We start from the raw sequence: 21672 nt of genomic DNA on the forward strand, positions 1-21672 counted from the left end.
CCCTCCGTCCTCTGGTAGAGACCTGTCTAGGAGGATCCCTCCGTCCTCTGTTTGAGCCCTGTCTAGGACGATCCCTCCGTCCTCTGGTTGAGCCCTGTCTAGGAGGATCCCTCCGTCCTCTGTTTGAGCCATGTCTAGGACGATCCCTCCGTCCTCTGGTAGATCCCTGTCTAGGATGATCCCTCCGTCCTCTGGTAGAGCCCTGTCTAAGATGATCCCTCCGTCCTCTGGTAGAGCCCTGTCTAGGAGGATTCCTCCGTCCTCCGGTAGAGCCCTGTCTAGAAGGATCCCTCCGTCCTCTGGTAGAGCCCTGTCTAGCGGGATCCCGCCATCCTCTGGTAGAGCCCTGTCTAGGAGGATACCTCTGTCCTTTGGTAGAGCCCTGTCTAGGACGATTCCTCCGTCCTCCGGTAGAGCCCTGTCTAGAAGGATCCCTCCGTCCTCTGGTAGAGCCCCGTCTAGGAGAATCCCTCCATCCTCTGGTAGAGCCCTATCTAGGAGGATCCCTTCGTCCTCTGGTAGAGACCTGTCTAGGAGGATCCCTCCGTCCTCTGGTTGAGCCCTGTCTAGGAGGATCCCTCCATCCTCTGGTTGAGCCCTGTCTAGGAGGATCCATCCGTCCTCTGTTTGAGCCCTGTCTAGGAGGATCCCTCCGTCCTCTGGTAGAGCCCTATCTAGGAGGATCCCTCCGTCCTCTGGTAGAGACCTGTCTAGGAGGATCCCTCCGTCCTCTGTTTGAGCCCTGTCTAGGACGATCCCTCCGTCCTCTGGTTGAGCCCTGTCTAGGAGGATCCCTCCGTCCTCTGTTTGAGCCATGTCTAGGACGATCCCTCCGTCCTCTGGTAGATCCCTGTCTAGGATGATCCCTCCGTCCTCTGGTAGAGCCCTGTCTAAGATGATCCCTCCGTCCTCTGGTAGAGCCCTGTCTAGGAGGATTCCTCCGTCCTCCGGTAGAGCCCTGTCTAGAAGGATCCCTCCGTCCTCTGGTAGAGCCCCGTCTAGGAGAATCCCTCCATCCTCTGGTAGAGCCCTATCTAGGAGGATCCCTCCGTCCTCTGGTAGAGACCTGTCTAGGAGGATCCCTCCGTCCTCTGTTTGAGCCCTGTCTAGGACGATCCCTCCGTCCTCTGGTTGAGCCCTGTCTAGGAGGATCCCTCCGTCCTCTGTTTGAGCCATGTCTAGGACGATCCCTCCGTCCTCTGGTAGATCCCTGTCTAGTATGATCCCTCCGTCCTCTGGTAGAGCCCTGTCTAAGATGAGCCCTCCATCCTCTGGTAGAGCCCTGTCTAGGAGGATACCTCCATCCTCTGGTAGAGCCCTGTCTAGGAGGATTCCTCCGTCCTCCGGTAGAGCCCTGTCTAGAAGGATCCCTCCGTCCTCTGGTAGAGCCCCGTCTAGGAGAATCCCTCCATCCTCTGGTAGAGCCCTATCTAGGAGGATCCCTCCGTCCTCTGGTAGAGACCTGTCTAGGAGGATCCCTCCGTCCTCTGTTTGAGCCCTGTCTAGGACGATCCCTCCGTCCTCTGGTTGAGCCCTGTCTAGGAGGATCCCTCCGTCCTCTGTTTGAGCCATGTCTAGGACGATCCCTCCGTCCTCTGGTAGATCCCTGTCTAGTATGATCCCTCCGTCCTCTGGTAGAGCCCTGTCTAAGATGAGCCCTCCATCCTCTGGTAGAGCCCTGTCTAGGAGGATACCTCCATCCTCTGGTAGAGCCCTGTCTAGGATGATCCCTCCGTCCTCTGGTAGAGCCCTGTCTAGCGGGATCCCGCCATCCTCTGGTAGAGCCCTGTCTAGGAGGATACCTCTGTCCTTTGGTAGAGCCCTCTCTAGGACGATTCCTCCGTCCTCCGGTAGAGCCCTGTCTAGAAGGATCCCTCCGTCCTCTGGTAGAGCCCCGTCTAGGAGAATCCCTCCATCCTCTGGTAGAGCCCTTTCTAGGAGGATCCCTTCGTCCTCTGGTAGAGACCTGTCTAGGAGGATCCCTCCGTCCTCTGGTAGAGCCCTGTCTAAGATGATCCCTCCATCCTCTGGTAGAGCCCTGTCTAGGAGGATACCTCCATCCTCTGGTAGAGCCCTGTCTAGGATGATCCCTCCATCCTCTGGTAGAGCCCTGTCTAGGATGATCCCTCCATCCTCTGGCAGAGCCCTGTCTAGGAGGATCCTTCCATCTTCTGGTAGAGCCCTGTCTAGGAGGATCCCTCCATTCTCTAGTAGAGCCCTGTCTAGGATGATCCCTCCATCCTCTGGTAGAGCCCTGTCTAGGAGGATCCTTCCGTCTTCAGGTAAAGCCCTGTCTAGGAGAATCCCTCCATCCTCTGGTAGAGCCCTGTCTAGGATGATCCCTCTGTCCCCTGGTAGAGCCCTGTCTAGGAGAAACCCTCCATCTTCTGTTAGAGCACTGTCAAGAGGGATCCCTCCGTCCTCTGGTAGAGCCCTGTCTAGGAGGATCCCTCCTTCCTCTGGTAGAGCCCTGTCTATGAGGATCCCTCTGTCCTCTAGTAGAGCCCTGTCTAGGAGGATCCCTCCATCCTCTGGTAGAGCCCTGTCTAGGAGGATCCCTCCGCCCTCTGGTAGAGACCGGTCTAGGAGGATCCCTCCATCCTCTGGTAGATCCCTGTCTAGGATGATTCCTCCGTCCTCTGGTAGAGCCCTGTCTTGGAGGATCCCTCTGTCCTCTGGTAGAGCCCTGTCTAGAATGATCCCTCCATCCTCTGGTAGAGCCCTGTCTAGGAGGATTCCTCTGTCCTCCGGTAGAGCCCTGTCTAGAGGGATCCCTCCACCTTCTGGTAGAGCTCTGTCTAGGAGGATCCCTCCGTCCTCTGGTTGAGCCCTGTCTAGGAGGATCCCTCCGTCCTCTGGTAGAGCCCTGTCTAGGAGGATTCCTCTGTCCTCCGGTAGAGCCCTGTCTAGAGGGATCCCTCCATCTTCTGGTAGAGCTCTGTCTAGGAGGATCCCTCCGTCCTGTAGTTGAGTCCTGTCTAGGAGGATCCCTCCGTCCTCTGGTTGAGCCCTGTCTAGGATGATCCCTCTGTCCTCTGGTAGAGCCCTGTCTAGGATGATCCCTCCATCCTCTGGTTGAGCCCTGTCTAGGAGGATACCTCCGTCCTCTGGTAGAGCCCTGTCTAGGAGGATTCCTCTGTCCTCCGGTAGAGCCCTGTCTAGGAGGATCCCTCTGTCGTCTGGTAGAGCCCTGTCTAGGAGAATCCCTCCATCCTCTGGTAGAGTCCTATCGAGAGGGATCCCTCCATTCTCTGGTAGAGCCTTGTCTAGGAGAATCCCTCCATCCTCTGGTAGAGCCCTGTCTAGAGGGATCCCTCCATCTTCTGGTAGAGCTCTGTTTAGGAGGATCCCTCCATCCTCTGGTTGAGCCCTGTCTAGGAGGATACCTCCATCCTTTGGTAGAGCCCTGTCTAAGATGATCCCTCCTTCCTCTGGTAGAGCCCTGTATAGAGGGATTCCTCTGTCCTCTGGTAGAGCCCTGTTTAGGAGAATCCCTCCATCCTCTGGTAGAGCCCTGTCTAGGAGGATACCTCTGTCCTCTGGTAGAGCCCTGTCTAGGATGATCCCTCCGTCCTCTGGTAGAGCCCTGTCTAGAGGGATCCCTCTGTCCTCTGGTTGTATTCTATTGATGTTAGTCACTGACTCCTGCAACTGAACCATGACATGAGTTATTTCAGAGTCTTCAGAGTGGTCTCTTACTAAGATCAGGTGTGGTTCATCATCCGCCCCTTTGTAGTCGAGGGCCAGGACATCACTCTGCGAGCAGAGGATTGTGGAAGTTGGAGTTTCTGATGGTGGATGCTCTGTGGGACTGGGTTCAGCTCTGTAGGTCTCACTGTAGATCACTGCTTCGGAGCCCGATGTGGAGGTTGTGGATGACGTCATGGCTTTGTGCTCGAAGAGCCCCGTTTTGTTCTTGGAAGGATCCTGGCCAGTCTGGAATGCCTTCATCAGCTCCCGGACAGACATCGTCTCCTCCAGCCTCTCCGTCTGAGACCGGGGGGATTTCGGAGTTCTGGGAAGCTTGGGAAGATCTGGCATCTGGGGCTCACCCGTCTCCTTAGTGATGGTGATGAAAGTTGTATTCTGAGGGACTGGCGCCTGCACAGGCTTTCGCTTACGGCCATCCTCCACCTCTTCCTCTTCCTCAACCTTCTTTTGCAGAGCTCTCACTCTGTCCTTTATGGAACCGATTGGGGTTTCCACGACCAGGGGCGACACTGGGGGCTCCATGGCTGGGGTTGGTCCAGAAGGCCCAGACCAAGTCTCAGACCCAGACCCGAGCCCAGACACCCCCAGTACGACATCCCAATCCAGGGTTGCAGACGGTTTTAACTCAGTCCCGGGCTCCACTCCAGGTCCAGACCCAGACACCACTACAGGCTCAGACCCAGACACCACTCCAGGTCCAGACCCAGACACCACTCCAGGTCCAGACCCAGACACCACTCCAGGTCCAGACCCAGACACCACTCCAGGTCCAGACCCAGACACCACTCCAGGCATAGACCTGGGAACCACTACAGGCTCAGACCCGGGAACCACTCCCGGCCTCGGCTCCCCCAGAACAACATCTCCATCAAGGGACTCCTCAGAGCTCATCCTCTCTAGCTCACCCTCGGAACTGCTGCATCCAGAACGTTCCCTGTCCCTCAACTTCTTCCTGATTGGCTTTTTGATCTCAGGAGGATGGCGTTTGCCTTCCCGCTTCAGAACGACCTGATCTAATCTCTCCTGCAGGACTATGCTGTCCTGCAGTGGGCAACAGGTTACACCAGATGTCTCTTCTAGGTGCTGGTTCATGCCTCCACTGAGGTGAGATACCGTACCTGACATATCTCTAACCTCTTTGGTTATTGTGGAAGAAGTCTTCCTCTGAATGCTGACTTCTTGTAGTACCGGCTCCTGAACATCAGAGGGAGTCATGGCTTTGGCTTTAGTCTGAGAGAGAAGAACCCACTCCTCATCCTCCATTTTGGACATCTGCAGTACTTTCTCTTTGTTGTTTGTGAATCCAGTATCTCCCCCTCGTAAAATATCTCCAACCTTCTCCAGATCCTCTTTCACCTGTTCCATGATCTCAAACGGCTCCCCGGATTCCTCCTCCATCCCTGTCCTTCCTCCTCTTCCTCCTCCTCCTCTTCCTCTATCCGAAGAGCTTGGGTGTTCAGTTTGCTCTGTCGTCAAGATGGCGGACATCTTGATGAGGTCGTGTTTCATATCGGAGACCTCTGAGAGGAGGTCAGGGCTGGCCAGCATGGCTGGGTCTAGCACCTGATTGGTCGGCAGCGTGTAAGTCTCTGTCGACTCCGTCTCGTCGTCTTCCATTTTGAAAAAAAAGGAGGAAACCAAACCAAAGGTGTAAAGAACATAAGGGTTGGATGGAGTGAAGGGGAAGAGAAGACATCGGAAAACCGTGGTCAGGGCAGAACATATCACAGTATATCTTCTGTTCAAAACAGGGAAAAGGGAAAGCAGCTTGAAGACGGAAGAGGAGTGGTGAGTTCTCCAGAGGAGAGGGGGGGGATAGGGGAGGAGGGCAGCAACAGCAGAAGCGAAGCAAACATAAGAGAAATAGAACAGGACGGAGGAAAGATATGGGCAAGAAATAACCTGTCGATACATATTGGTGTGTTTGACTGCACATTCATACACATGACACAGGAAGTAGTCTAAACACAACAGGAAGTAGTCTAAACACAACAGGGAAGTAGTCTAAACACAACAGAAAGGTATATAAATAAAAATGGTGAGCGACCTGAATACTAGGGTTGGGGTCAATTCCATTTACATTCTAGTCAATTCAGGAAGTATACTGAAACTGTGGAATTTCAATTGTGCTTAACTTTCTGAATTGACTGTTTGAATTGAAATGGAATTGACCCCAACCCTGCTAAATATGGAACCAATGGAGGAAGAAAAAACAGACTGGTTTCACGCAAACAAAGATCTCAAGATTGTTCTCAACATGAAGGGTCCACTGACAAAAGCAAATAGAGAGAAAAGAGCAGAAGGTTTCTCGCGCCATGTAAACCGCTGATAGCTAACTGTCAGGAATTCTTAAGTAAATCGAAACATATGGGGAGTAAAACTATATATAAATACATAAACCTCAGTTAATCTTAATATATATATATAAATACATAAACCTCAGTTAATCTTAATATATATATATATATATATATATATATATATATATATATATATATATATATATATAAATACATAAACCATAGTTAATGTTGTAAATCAAATCTTATCAATAAAACTATATATAAATACATAAACCTCAGTTAATCTTAATATATATATATAAATACATAAACCATAGTTAATGTAGTAAATCAAATCTTATCAATAAAACTATATATAAATACATGTAGAAAACCTCAGTTAATGATGTAAATAAATAGCTTATCAGTAAAACTATATATAAATACATGTAGAAAACCTCAGTTAATGTTGTAAATAAATATCTTATCAGTAGAACTATATATAAATACATGTAGAAAACCTCAGTTAATGTTGTAAATAAATATCTTATCAGTAGAACTATATATAAATACATGTAGAAAACCTCAGTTAATGTTGTAAATAAATATCTTATCAGTAGAACTATATATAAATACATGTAGAAAACCTCAGTTAATGTTGTAAATAAATATCTTATCAGTAGAACTATATATAAATACATGTAGAAAACCTCAGTTAATGTTGTAAATAAATATCTTATCTTGCCGTTTTGGTTTGTCAACTATTAGGTGTGTTTGAAGCTGTCACGGTTGTCGTCGGTGAAGGAGGACCAAAACGCAGCAGGTACGTGTATGCTCATCTTGATTTTTAATTATTTTCAAAATGAATAACAAAACACGAAAAAAAACCACGAACGATCAACAAAACAGTCTGGTAAGGCACAAGGCTAAACACAGAACAATCACCCACCAAACCAGGACCAAGCAGCAGAGGAAGGGAGGAGGAAGGATGGACATGGGCCGAGTTAAGGAGGAGCATTTCCAGGGCGATGGAAGAGTTTAGGGAGACCGAGAGGCACCCCCAATAATGTTTTAGGGGGGGGCACAAGGGCTGTTTGACGGGGCAGGAGCTGCCCGCCAGTCAACAGTCACCAGAGCTGCCCGCCAGTCAACAGTCACCAGAGCTGCCCGCCAGTCAACAGTCGTCAGAGCTGCCCGCCAGTCAACAGTCGTCGGAGCTGCCCGCCAGTCAACAGTCGTCGGAGCTGCCCGCCAGTCAACAGTCGTCAGAGCTGCCCGCCAGTCAACAGTCGTCGGAGCTGCCCGCCAGTCAACAGTCGTCGGAGCTGCCCGCCAGTCAACAGTCGTCGGAGCTGCCCGCCAGTCAACAGTCGTCGGAGCTGCCCGCCAGTCAACAGTCGTCGGAGCTGCCCGCCAGTCAACAGTCGTCAGAGCTGCCCGCCAGTCAACAGTCGCCGGAGTGGCCAGACTGCGCTGAACTGCCGGAGTGGCCAGACTGCGCTGAACTGCCGGAGTGGCCAGACTGCGCTGAACTGCCGGAGTGGCCAGACTGCCCTGAACTGCCGGAGTGGCCAGACTGCCCTGAACTGCCGGAGTGGCCAGACAGCCCAGACTGTCCCAAGCTGCCAGACTGCCCAGACTGTCCCGAGCTGCCAGACTGCCCAGACTGTCCCGAGCTGCCAGACTGCCCAGACTGTCCCGAGCTGCCAGACTGCCCAGACTGTCCCGAGCTGCCAGACTGTCCCGAGCTGCCAGACTGCCCCGAGCTGCCAGACTGCCCCGAGCTGCCAGACTGGCCAGACTGCCCCGAACTGCCAGAGTGGCCCGACTGCCTGGAAAGGCCAGAACCGGAGCCACCTCCTGATATAGGTGGGTTGGGGAGGGGGGGTGTAGCACAGTGCCGTCGTTGACGGCAGCCACCCTCCCTTCCCTCCCTTTAGAAAAGGGGAATTTTTCTTTTGGGGTTGCTTGGGGTTATTTTTTTGTTAAGGTGCTACCGGGGTAGCACCTTTAAGGGGGGGGGTACTGTCACGTCCTGGCCAGTATAAGGTTAATTGTTTTTGTAGTTTGGTCAGGGCGTGGCAGAGGGTATTTGTTTTATGTGGTTCAGGGTGGGTGATTGTTCTGTGTTTAGCCTTGTGCCTTACCAGACTGTTTTGCTGATCGTTCGTGGTTTTGTTCGTGTTTTGTTATTCATTTTGAAAATAATTAAAAATCAAGATGAGCGTACACGTACCTGCTGCGTTTTGGTCCTCCTTCACCGACGACAACCGTGACAGAAGCATCCAGAAAAATGCTTCATTAGAGGAAGTTCAGTGATCTAAGAAAAGATACCAGTGATATAACAGGCTAATGAATTGATAACAGAAAAGATACCAGTGATATAACATGCTAATGAATTGATAACAGAAAAGAGACCAGTGATATAACATGCTAATGAATTGATAACAGAAAAGATACCAGTGATATAACAGGCTAATGAATTGATAACAGAAAAGATACCAGTGATATAACAGGCTAATTAATTGATAACAGAAAAGGAGAATGAGTGGTAACAAAGACAACTGTGATCAAACAGATTAAAATGAATTCAGAGAACTTGAAAAGAGTTACAGAGACATATACACATACATACAGGCAGAATACACACACACACACAAACACACATACAGACGGACATGCACATACACAGACTAGTGAGTCAAGCTGTTTTCATGCAGAGCAAAGAAAGTGTTTCAGAAAGCATGAAAGTAAAATAAGGGAGTGATCGGAGACAAAAATAAACTGAAAATTCACATTATATCAATTCCTTCTTTGAATTAATTCCAGGCAAGCAAAAATCTGGAATGAATTGATGTTCGTTTAACATATTGTCATAGTACAGTGTGTTTTTTCGTCAGCCATCCAAATACATTTAAATAACTGGAGGTTATATAATTCACATTGGAAGTGCCATGGCATATATATGTATTCTCAAGCATTCATACAGTATCTCAAGCATTCATACAGTATCTCAAGCATTCATACAGTATCTCAAGCATTCATTTCCTTTGACTTCCTATAGCGTGATGATGATGATGATGATGATGGTTGAATGGATGAAGGAGGGATTGAAGGAGGGAGAAACATAATGGGTATTGGAGAGGAAGGGATGCAACGCATACCAGCCATAGCATAGCGGCCAGGATCCCACAGGTAACTGGACAAGGTGTTAGTAATATTATATTACTATAGTATAGTGGTCAGGATCCCACAGGTAACTGGACAAGGTGTTAGTAATATTATATTACTATAGTATAGTGGTCAGGATCCCACAGGTAACTGGACAAGATGTTAGTAATATTATATTACTATAGTATAGTGGTCAGGGACCCACAGGTAACTGGACAAGGTGTTAGTAATATTATATTACTATAGTATAGTGGTCAGGATCCCACAGGTAACTGGACAAGGTGTTAGTAATATTATATTACTATAGTATAGTGGTCAGGATCCCACAGGTAACTGGACAAGGTGTTAGTAATATTATATTACTATAGTATAGTGGTCAGGATCCCACAGGTAACTGGACAAGGTGTTAGTAATATTAAATTACTATAGTATAGTGGTCAGGATCCCACAGGTAACTGGACAAGGTGTTAGTAATATTATATTACTATAGTATAGTGGTCAGGATCCCACAGGTAACTGGACAAGGTGTTAGTAATATTATATTACTATAGTATAGTGGTCAGGATCCCACAGGTAACTGGACAAGGTGTTAGTAATATTATATTACTATAGTATAGTGGTCAGGGACCCACAGGTAACTGGACAAGGTGTAAGTAATATTATATTACACACAACACGGCTAGTCAAACGGCCATTATTGTATCTTAAGCAATGCAAATCATTGGCCTGCGTACTGCATTAAAAAACGACAATGTAATTTAATATGTTCTTCCTGGACTACAGGTAGTTATGAAGGTTAGATAATGCAGAGGCTGTATTTGTCACCACCAACAAAAGAAATCGTTTCAAAAACAAACAGCTCAGCTTACATTTCTTGTCACTCTTGTCACTCTGTAAGAAAGGAGGGTTCAATAAAACATGTTGAATACATTCAGCTAATACACATAAATCAGGTAAAAGTGTTTTAACATTTTATCACATTTGAACAAGAAGAATGTTCTGAAAAGGTGTAGTTAGTTACCTCGTCATCTGCGTCTAGGTCTGAATCAGACTCCTGAATAGGACACCGAGGAGAGAAATAAAGAAGGCATTCAGTCCGATCTGTTTTGGGACAGCATTATTCACACTGACCCAGATCTGTTTTGGGACAGTATTATTCACATTGAGCCAGATCTGTTTTAGGACAGCATTATTCACATTCAGCCCAATCTGTTTTGGGACAGCATTATTCACATTCAGCCCAATCTGTTTTGGGACAGCATTATTCACATTGAGTCAGATCTGTTCTGGGACAGCATTATTCACACTGACCCAGATCTGTTTTGGGACAGCATTATTCACATTGAGCCAGATCTGTTTTAGGACAGCGTTATTCACATTGAGCCAGATCTGTTTTGGGACAGCATTATTCAAATTGAGCCAGATCTGTTTTGGGACAGCATTATTCACACTGAGCCAGATCTGTTTTGGGACAGCGTTATTCACATTGAGCCAGATCTGTTTTGGGACAGCATTATTCAAATTGAGCCAGATCTGTTTTGGGACAGCATTATTCACATTGAGCCAGATCTGTTTTAGGACAGCGTTATTCACATTGAGCCAGATCTGTTTTGGGACAGCATTATTCAAATTGAGCCAGATCTGTTTTGGGACAGCGTTATTCACATTGAGCCAGATCTGTTTTGGGACAGCATTATTCAAATTGAGTCAGATCTGTTTTGGGACAGCATTATTCACATTGAGTCAGATCTGTTTTGGGGCAGCGTTATTCACATTGAGTCAGATCTGTTTTGGGACAGCGTTATTCACACTGAGTCAGATCTGTTTTGGGGCAGCGTTATTCACATTGAGTCAGATCTGTTTTGGGACAGCATTACTCACACTGAGCCAGATCTGTTTTGGGACAGCGTTATTCACATTGAGTCAGATCTGTTTTGGGACAGCATTATTCACATTGAGTCAGATCTGTTTTGGGGCAGCGTTATTCACATTGAGTCAGATCTGTTTTGGGACAGCGTTATTCACACTGAGTCAGATCTGTTTTGGGACAGCATTATTCACATTGAGTCAGATCTGTTTTGGGACAGCGTTATTCACATTCCAGTCCACGTATGTTCAGCATTATCATTATTTAATGTTAATAGACATTGTGTTCAGTCCAGGTGTGTTCAGCATTATTTCATTTCATTACACATTGTGTTCAGTCCAGGTGTGTTCAGGTGTCTTACCTTGCAGTAGGTGGGCAGCGTGATGTTCAGGTTGCAGATTGCCTTGTGGGTAAGACTACGGTAGGTGCGGGGCTCCTTGGTGAAGGACAGTCTGCCACACGGCTCCTGGGCGCAGTCACGAATCTGTCAATCAATCAATCAATCAACCAATCAACCAATCACTGGAAACTCATGGAATCAGGTGAGCGTGGGAATATTAGCAAGGAAAGTGAAAAACATTCTGGTATCCACTTTTATTATACTGTATAATCAAACTCATTAAAATACATATTAAATGATATACCAGTCTCTGATGTATTCTAAAGTTATTAAAATACATACTAAATGATATACCAGACTCTGATGTATTCTAAACTTATTAAAATACATACTAAATGATATACCAGTCTCTGATGTATTCTAAACTTATTAAAATAGATATTAAATGATATACCAGTGTCCATGTTGTATTCTAAACTTCTTAAAATATATATTAAATGATACACCAGACTCTGATGTATTCTAAACTTATTAAAATAAATATAAAATTATATACCAGTGTCACACTCTCCCAGTGTAGAAGAAGTCAATTCAGAACTAAAACAAAGTGGACAACTACATCACACTTTCCCAGGGTAGAAGAAGTCCAGTAATGGCGTGTTACCTTGATGAAGAGTGCGAGACGGTTCTCTTTGAATGCGTAGAAGCTGAAGACGTGATGCTGTCCACTCTTGGTCAGAGGAACCAGGTTCCCAAAACAGTCAGCAAAGATAGGCTTCCCTTCCAATACCTGTAGTAGGGGCAGGCAGACAGTAAAGAGTTAGGGTCAAATCAGTCTGTAAAGATAAGCTGCCCCTCCAACACCTGTAGTACAGACAGACAGATAGACAGATAGACAGACAGACAGACAGACAGACAGACAGACAGACAGACAGACAGACAGACAGACAGACAGACAGACAGACAGACAGACAGACAGACAGACAGACAGACAGACAGACAGACAAGAGCTAGGGTCGGACACCAATACTCCCCCCCTTCACCTCCACATCTCTGCTCTGGATCACCTTTGTGAATTTCTCTTGTTGTTCCAGGGTTTCTCACCCCTCACCCCCTCCTCCCTCTCCCCTCTCACCTCTACTCCCTCTCCCCCTCCCCTCCTCTCACCTCTACGTCTCTACTCCGGGCCACCTCTGTGAAGTTCTCTTGCTGTTCCAGTGTCTTGTCCATCTTGTCGTCCGTCATGCAGAAGCAGCGTAGGCGGGCCTCGATGGGGTCCAGCGTCTTGGCGAAGATGACGAACTTGGCCATGTAGGGGACACAGATGATCTCTCTGTACAGCTGGGTAGAGAAACTCACAGCCTCCTGGGTCTGACGACAGTCTATCAGCCAGAACCTACAGCGCACCGGAGGGGGGAGGGGGGTGGTCAATAGATCAACCAATCTGTCAGTCAGTCTATAAGCCAGAGCCTACAGGAGGCTAGATAATCAATCAACCTATCAAGGATGTAATAGATCAATCAATCATATCCAATGAAGAATCAATCATTCCATCGTTGATTAATCAGGAGGAGGATGTTTTCACTAGAATGTCAAGACAACAGACAGATGAAAACACACCAGTTTCACTGGAGCCATTACCTTGCTGAGACGTTGGTGGTGAAGGACACACATTGGTTGATGAAGGTGAGGGGGGTGGAGCCAGTGATGTCCTCCCATTGGGCAGGAGTGGTTCCACCTAGAACACACATCAGGATGGAACTCTCTGGTAAATATATTCAACACATTAATGTGGGTTGACTGAAACCAGGCTTTGATGAATATCAAGAAGGTCAACATGACTACTCAAAATCAATCATTCAGTCAGTTAGTTAATCAACCAACCAGCCAATCAACCAACCAATCAAACAACCAATCAATGGGCAAATCAATCAATCAATCAAACAGCCAATCAACCAATCAACAGTCATTTCCTACGTACCAGTGATACTGCAGAGCAGACGCAGAGTGGGCGTGTCTCCTCCAAACACGTTGGCTGTCCCGTCATTGGTCGAGCTCTTGGGGACAGGGATCGTCATGGTGATTGGCTTGTGGAACTTCCGCCTCCTGGGCTCCAAGGTAACGATGGGGCTAAACGTAGCCTTGTTACCCAGAATCCTCTTTACCAGGTCTACGCTGATTGGCTGGGCCTAGGAGGAAGTGGACAAAAGTTAGGAAGTAGAAACAACGAACTTGAAAGTGTTCAGTTGTCGTTACCAAATCAATTTTTATTGGGCCGAAGACCAACTTGAAAAAGCTACACACGCACAGACAACCCCCCCTACCTGTAGTCCAACCCTGATCTTCTTAGTGAGAGCTCCCACTGGGAACACAGCCTGGACCTGAGGTACCAGAGTACTGCTCAACACCCCTCCCTCAGGACCAATCAGTTGGCTGTCCTGCTTGATGCGCGACACCACCGCAAAGTATTGTGGGAAGTCCCTGGTGACAATACGGCAAATCCTCTTCTTCTCCAGCTCCTCAGGAGAGTCCAGCTCTGGAGGACGAACCAATGGGAGGACCGGGGAAACAGGGTCAGATGATACACAAGGACCAATAAGATTGAGCAGTCGGACCTAAATGTTTCCTAATCTTTGGTGAAAGATTAAGGAAGAACGATTGGTAGCTTGGTACTAACATGGCAGTCTGATCCTGTCGCGTCCCTCCTCCCTCCCCACTCCCTCCCCCTTTCTCACCTGTCTCATCACCCCCTCCACTCCCTGTCCTCCCTCCCCTTCCCTTCTCCCTCCCCCATCCAGCTCTCCCCGTTCCACTCCTTCCCACTCATCCCCCCCGTCCCTCCCCCATCTCCCCTCACCCTCGTCCATGCCGTTCAGTATTTGGTTGAGTTCCTCCTCAGTGTGTTCACAGTGATGTTCCCTCCAGCTCTCCCCCATCTCACTCCTCAGAATCACCAGCTCCCGCTCCGTCCCCCGCAGGGCCGCGAAGTGAGGGATCTCCACAATCACCGGCCTGGAGGGTCAGAGGTCAGGGGTTAGAGGGTAAAGGTCGTGATGACAGGGGGACGCATTCCATGGAAGAACACACAAAATCACAAGATCAGGGACAAAGAAATCCTGGAGAAATTCCTGGAGGAGATTCAAGCAAACAGAAGGATATGATATTTTGATGATGATGATGATGATGATGATGATGATGATGATGATGATGATGATGATGATGAGGAGGAGAAAGAGGAGGAGGAGGAAAGTCAGGAAAAATCACAACATTACAATATGGGGAGGAAAAAATCATGGGGTAATGGGATAGAACTGGAAATGATTCAAACTGTAATTCTCAACAACAACAACACTGTAACTCAAATGTGGAGAGGGCTGGGGAGAACATATGATGAGACCAGGGTATATATGATGAGACCAGGGTATATATGATGAGACCAGGGTATATATGATGAGATCAGGGTATATATGATGAGACCAGGGTATATATGATGTCCCATCTCTCTCTCCGTGGTCTCTCCTACCCCAGGAACTTGGTGCCAGGAGGCCCCAGCTGTAGTGTGTGAGTTAACCCAGGAACTCAGTGCCAGGAGGCCCCAGCTGTAGTGTGTGAGTTACCCCAGGAACTTGGTGCCATTAGGCCCCAGCTGTAGTGTGTGAGTTACCCCAGGAACTTGGTGCCGGGAGGCCCCAGCTGTAGTATGTGAGTTACCCCAGGAACTTGGTGCCAGGAGGCCCCAGCTGTAGTGTGTGAGTTACCCCAGGAACTTGGTGCCGGGAGGCCCCAGCTGTAGTGTGTGAGTTACCCCAGGAACTTGGTGCCAGGAGGCCCCAGCTGTAGTGTGTGAATTACCCCAGGAACTCAGTGCCAGGAGGCCCCAGCTGTAGTGTGTGAGTTACCCCAGGAACTTGGTGCCAGGAGGCTCCAGCTGTAGTGTGTGAGTTACCCCAGGAACTTGGTGCCGGGAGGCCCCAGCTGTAGTGTGTGAGTTACCCCAGGAACTTGGTGCCAGGAGGCCCCAGCTGAAGTATCCTGCTGACCAGACTCTCTCCCTCGTTGAGAGGGGGCGGGGCCGTGGGGAGGTGGAGCTTACTGATCCATTACGCAGCACGGGGGGGAGAAGAGAACGTCAACACACACACACACACGCGGACGTACACACATTACACACACACACACGAACGAGCACACGTACACACAGACACACACTCTCTCTCTCTCTCTCTCTCTCTCTCTCTCTCTCTCTCTCTCGTCCACACTCCCCCCTCCCTCTCTCCGTCTTACCCGAGGAACTGTGCCCCGGTGGGGCCGACCTCAATGATGCGTCCTGCCAGCCCCTCTCCCTCCACCATGGGGGGCATGGACGCCAGGCGATGCCTCTTCACCAGGCGGCACGTCACCCGCGTCGGAGCGGAACACTTCCTGGGCGGCACGATGATGCGCAGCCCGTTGTGACGGCAACCACGCATGGCCCCGCCCCTGGCGTCCACCATGAAACTGACCAGGAAGCTGAGGGGAGAGGAGGAGAGGAGAGAGAGGGGTAAGGAGAGGGATAGGGAGAATGAGGGAGGGAAAGGGAGGGGAGGGGAGGGGGAGTGAGGGGAGGGGAGGGAAGGGGAGATGGAGAGGGATTAGGGAAGGGGAGTTAGGAAGGGGTGAGGAGAGGAGATGGAGAGGGAGAGGGAAAGGGAGTTAGGAAGGGGTGAGGAGAGGAGATGGAGAGGGAGAGGGAGGGGTGAGGAGAGGAGATGTAGAGGGAGTAAGGAAGGGGTGAGGAGAGGAGATGGAGAGGGAGTAAGGAAGGGTGAGGAGAGGAGATGTAGAGGGAGTAAGGAAGGGGTGAGGAGAGGAGATGTAGAGGGAGAGGGAGAGGGAGTTAGGAAAGGGTGAGGAGAGGAGAGGGAGAGGGATTAGGGAAGGGGAGAGATGGAGATGGAGTAGGGAGAGGGAGAGGGTGTAAGGAAGGGGTGAGGAGAGGAGAGGGAGAGGGAGTAGGGAAGGGGAGAGGAGATGGAGAGGGAGTAAGGTAAATGGGGGAGAAGGGGTGAGGAGAGGAGAGGAGAGGGAGGAGGGTAAATGGGGGAGAAGGGGTGAGGAGAGGAGAGGGAGGAGGGTAAATGGGGGAGAAGGGGTGAGGAGAGGGAGGAGGGTAAATGGGGGAGAAGGGGTGAGGAGAGGGAGGAGGGTAAATGGGGGAGAAGGGGTGAGGAGAGGGAGGAGGGTAAATGGGGGAGAAGGGGTGAGGAGAGGAGAGGGAGGAGGGTAAATGGGGGAGAAGGGGTGAGGAGAGGGAGGAGGGTAAATGGGGGAGAAGGGGTTAAATGGTTGACCTGTGAAAGTGAGTTTCCACCACCATTTCTTGCATAATTTTACAGACATAAAAAGATCTCACCACGTGGAACGGAAAAAAATGATCTGTCGGCATTTCTACAACAATACCAAAACTTTCCACCGCAGATGTCGTGAGTTTCTTTTTATACGGTGTGATTTTACTCGCATTAAAACTGTGGATGGAAACGTGGTTAGTGACGTTGTGAAGTGAGACACAGACCGTTTATAAAGTCCGAGCACTATCATGTTCCTCAATTGATTCAGCGCATTTCAGCAGTAGACCTCCTAGGTTATCTGGACGCAGAGCGCGCTCAGGAAGCACCGACTTGGTAACCGCAGTCAAACAAAAGTCAAAAGACCAAAGTTGCTGCATAACCTCCTTCAACGAATGACAGAACATCTCCGATATTTGGCAAAATCGAGTGAATGATTATACAGTTAGTAGATCGGCTCATAAATAACGTGGAGATGAAGACTGGAAATAGTTTAAATATCGAGGTGTCTTAACAGGAAGCAACTCTTTTTTTTTAAATATCCATATCTACTCTAGTACCGTTTGTTGATCACACATTCTCTAGCGAAGCTCTCATTTGGGCGGCAATACGAGACAGCACAGAGAAGCTCTCATATGGGCAGCAATACGAGACAGCACAGAGAAGAAGGGTGAATGTTATAGTGGTATTTTGACATAGGCAAGCGATGTGCTTTGACAATGCAACCTATGGGATTACAGAATAAAATTAGGAATTTTCATGCGAGGCAGGAGTCAGGATTTTGGGGTTCAGTGGGATTGGGACTGGACAGCATTATAGCCTAGGTTCCAGAGGACAGGAGGGGACTGGACAGGATTATAGCCTAGGTTCCAGAGGACAGGAGGGGACTGGACAGGATTATAGCCTAGGTTCCAGAGGACAGGAGGGGACTGGACAGGATTATAGCCTAGGTTCCAGAGGACAGGAGGGGACTGGACAGGATTATAGCCTAGGTTCCAGAGGACAGGAGGGGACTGGACAGGATTATAGCCTAGGTTCCAGAGGACAGGATGGGACTGGACAGGATTATAGCCTAGGTTCCAGAGGACAGGATGGGACTGGACAGGATTGTAGCCTAGGTTCCAGAGGACAGGAGATAGAACTGTCCCTCTTGCCTCTCTGAATTGTTAACAGACTTCATGTCTCTGACAGAGATGCCTATGTACTGAACTATTAAACAGACTTCATGTCTCTGACAGAGATGCCTATGTAGTGAACTGTGTACAGGCCTGTCTGAAGAGTTACAGCGACAGCTCAAAGAGGCACACGTTACTTCCCAGTTCATACTGTAGGGGTTTCCTGTTTCCTGCATTCGGGTCGCGTGTGCGGTCCTGCAGTGTCAATTATACGTGTGGTTTGAATTCATGGCGGCTCAGTGTGAAGTAAATACGCCAGGCTAAAGGCTTCCATGACAACCTGTTCGGATAATAGGCTGTTTTATTTGTTGCTAATCTGCAGCTGTGCATGGGTATTAAGTGGAATTGCATTAGTGCCACATTGGGGGAAATGTTGTCATTTATTACTTTTTTTTAAATGTGAAGAGTGTTCCTGGGACAGTCCTGGCATCCCAGTTACCAATGTTAATCCCTACTCTGGGTTCATGCAGACAAGGCATCAGTGTTGGTGTCTGTGTTGGGTAGCAAACTGAAACAGGGACGGAACAAATGTTGTGTGACATCATTCTGAGATGACATGATGTGGTGACAGGTGAGGAGAGAACACTGTGTGACCCAGATCCATTCTATCCACTTCCATTCTATTCTATCCACTTCCATTCCATTCTATTCACTTCCATTCCATTCTATCCACTTCCATTCCATTCTATCCACTTCCATTCCATTCTATCCACTTCCATTCTATTCAATCCACTTCCATTCCATTCAATCCACTTCCATTCCATTCTATCCACTTCCATTCCATTCTATCCACTTCCATTCCATTCTATCCACTTCCATTCCATTCTATCCACTTCCATTCCATTCTACCCACTTCCATTCCATTCTATCCACTTCCATTCCATTCTATCCACTTCCATTCTATCCACTTCCATTCCATTCTATCCACTTCCATTCTATCCACTTCCATTCCATTCTATCCACTTCCATTCCATTCTATCCACTTCCATTCCATTCTATCCACTTCCATTCCATTCTATCCACTTCCATTCCATTCTACCCACTTCCATTCCATTCTATCCACTTCCATTCTATCCACTTCCATTCCATTCTATTCACTTCCATTCCATTCTACCCACTTCCATTCCATTCTATCCACTTCCATTCTATCCACTTCCATTCTATTCTATTCACTTCCATTCCATTCTATCCACTTCCATTCCATTCTATCCACTTCCATTCCATTCTATCCACTTCCATTCCATTCTATTCACTTCCATTCCATTCTATCCACTTCCATTCCATTCTATCCACTTCCATTCCATTCTATCCACTTCCATTCCATTCTATCCACTTCCATTCCATTCTATCCACTTCCATTCCATTCTATTCACTTCCATTCCATTCTATCCACTTCCATTCCATTCTATCCACTTCCATTCCATTCTATCCACTTCCATTCCATTCTATTCACTTCCATTCCATTCTATTCACTTCCATTCCATTCTATCCACTTCCATTCCATTCTATCCACTTCCATTCCATTCTATCCACTTCCATTCCATTCTATTCACTTCCATTCCATTCTATTCACTTCCATTCAATTCTATCCACTTCCATTCTATTATAATCACTTCCATTCCATTCTATCCACTTCCATTCCATTCTATTCACTTCCATTCCATTCTATCCACTTCCATTCTATTATAATCACTTCCATTCCATTCTATCCACTTCCATTCCATTCTGTCCACTTCCATTCCATTCTATTCACTTCCATTCCATTCTATCCACTTCCATTCCATTCTATCCACTTCCATTCCATTCTATTCACTTCCATTCCATTCTATCCACTTCCATTCCATTCTATCCACTTCCATTCCATTCTATCCACTTCCATTCTATCCACTTCCATTCCATTCTATCCACTTCCATTCCATTCTATTCACTTCCATTCCATTCTATCCACTTCCATTCCATTCTATCCACTTCCATTCCATTCTATCCACTTCCATTCCATTCTATCCACTTCCATTCTATCCACTTCCATTCTATTCTATCCACTTCCATTCCATTCTATTCACTTCCATTCCATTCTATCCACTTCCATTCCATTCTATCCACTTCCATTCTATTATAATCACTTCCATTCCATTCTATCCACTTCCATTCTATTCTATCCACTTCCATTCCATTCTATCCACTTCCATTCCATTCTACCCACTTCCATTCCATTCTATCCACTTCCATTCTATCCACTTCCATTCCATTCTATTCACTTCCATTCTATCCACTTCCATTCTATTCTATCCACTTCCATTCCTTTCTATCCACTTCCCATTCCATTCTATCCACTTCCATTATATTCTATTCACTTCCATTCTATTCTATCCACTTCCATTCTATTCTATCCACTTCCATTCCATTCTATCCACTTCCATTCCATTCTATCCACTTCCATTCCATTCTATCCACTTCCATTCCATTCTATTCACTTCCATTCTATTCTATTCACTTCCATTCTATTCACTTCCATTCCATTCTATCCACTTCCATTCCATTCTATCCACTTCCATTCTATTCACTTCCATTCCATTCTATCCACTTCCATTCTATTCTACCCACTTCCATTCTATTCTATCCACTTCCATTCTATTCTATCCACTTCCATTCCATTCTATTCACTTCCATTCCATTCTATCCACTTCCATTCTATTCTATCCACTTCCATTCCATTCTATTCACTTCCATTCCATTCTATCCACTTCCATTCCATTCTATTCACTTCCATTCCATTCTATCCACTTCCATTCTATTCTACCCACTTCCATTCTATTCTATCCACTTCCATTCCATTCTATTCACTTCCATTCCATTCTATCCACTTCCATTCCATTCTATCCACTTCCATTCCATTCTATCCACTTCCATTCCATTCTATTCACTTCCATTCCATTCTACCAACTTCCATTCCATTCTATCCACTTCCATTCCATTCTATCCACTTCCATTCCATTCTATCCACTTCCATTCCATTCTATCCACTTCCATTCCATTCTATTCACTTCCATTCTATTCTATTCTATCCACTTCCATTCTATTCACTTCCATTCTATTCCATTCTATCCACTTCCATTCCATTCTATCCACTTCCATTCCATTCTATCCACTTCCATTCCATTCTATCCACTTCCATTCCATTCTATCCACTTCCATTCTATTCTATCCACTTCCATTCCATTCTATTCACTTCCATTCCATTCTATCCACTTCCATTCCATTCTATTCACTTCCATTCCATTCTATCCACTTCCATTCCATTCTACCAACTTCCATTCCATTCTACCAACTTCCATTCCATTCTATCCACTTCCATTCCATTCTATCCACTTCCATTCCATTCTATCCACTTCCATTCCATTCTATTCACTTCCATTCTATTCTATTCTATCCACTTCCATTCTATTCACTTCCATTCTATTCCATTCTATCCACTTCCATTCCATTCTATCCACTTCCATTCCATTCTATCCACTTCCATTCCATTCTATTCACTTCCATTCCATTCTATCCACTTCCATTCCATTCTATCCACTTCCATTCTATTCTCTTCCACTTCCATTCCATTCTATCCACTTCCATTCCATTCTATCCACTTCCATTCCATTCTATCCACTTCCATTCCATTCTATCCACTTCCATTCCATTCTATCCACTTCCATTCCATTCTATCCACTTCCATTCTATCCACTTCCATTCCATTCTATCCACTTCCATTCCATTCTATCCACTTCCATTCCATTCTATCCACTTCCATTCTATT

The 21672-nt window shown here is 47.2% G+C and overlaps 3 protein-coding genes across 14 annotated transcripts in view; 1 reads left to right on the plus strand and 2 right to left on the minus strand.

Moving 5' to 3' along the window:
- LOC115189393 (uncharacterized) overlaps positions 1–21672 on the plus strand; it is a 415115-nt gene that overhangs the window by 317523 nt on the left and 75920 nt on the right. The window lies entirely within an intron of this gene.
- The window catches only part of LOC115189397 (uncharacterized), a 337609-nt gene that overhangs the window by 71189 nt on the left and 244748 nt on the right, over positions 1–21672 (minus strand). The gene's annotated exons all lie outside the window — the stretch shown is intronic.
- LOC115189395 (ankyrin-2) overlaps positions 1–21672 on the minus strand; it is a 100150-nt gene that overhangs the window by 54644 nt on the left and 23834 nt on the right. For 3 of the 5 annotated variants that reach the window (XM_029747979.1, XM_029747978.1, XM_029747977.1), the window contains 11 exons: positions 15656–15880; positions 15365–15463; positions 14229–14383; positions 13696–13907; positions 13353–13560; positions 13013–13109; positions 12539–12767; positions 12036–12161; positions 11393–11515; positions 10186–10218; positions 10034–10055 (listed from right to left, as the gene is read on the minus strand). In XM_029747979.1, coding sequence (XP_029603839.1) covers positions 10034–10055; positions 10186–10218; positions 11393–11515; positions 12036–12161; positions 12539–12767; positions 13013–13109; positions 13353–13560; positions 13696–13907; positions 14229–14383; positions 15365–15463; positions 15656–15880 — 1529 coding nt within the window. The remainder of the gene's footprint in view (positions 1–10033; positions 10056–10185; positions 10219–11392; positions 11516–12035; positions 12162–12538; positions 12768–13012; positions 13110–13352; positions 13561–13695; positions 13908–14228; positions 14384–15364; positions 15464–15655; positions 15881–21672) is intronic. The other 2 variants (XM_029747981.1, XM_029747980.1) reach the window with 1 other exon arrangement.

Source organism: Salmo trutta, unplaced genomic scaffold (assembly GCF_901001165.1).
Source record: "Salmo trutta unplaced genomic scaffold, fSalTru1.1, whole genome shotgun sequence".
In the NCBI taxonomy this organism is placed as follows: Eukaryota; Metazoa; Chordata; class Actinopteri; order Salmoniformes; family Salmonidae; genus Salmo; species Salmo trutta.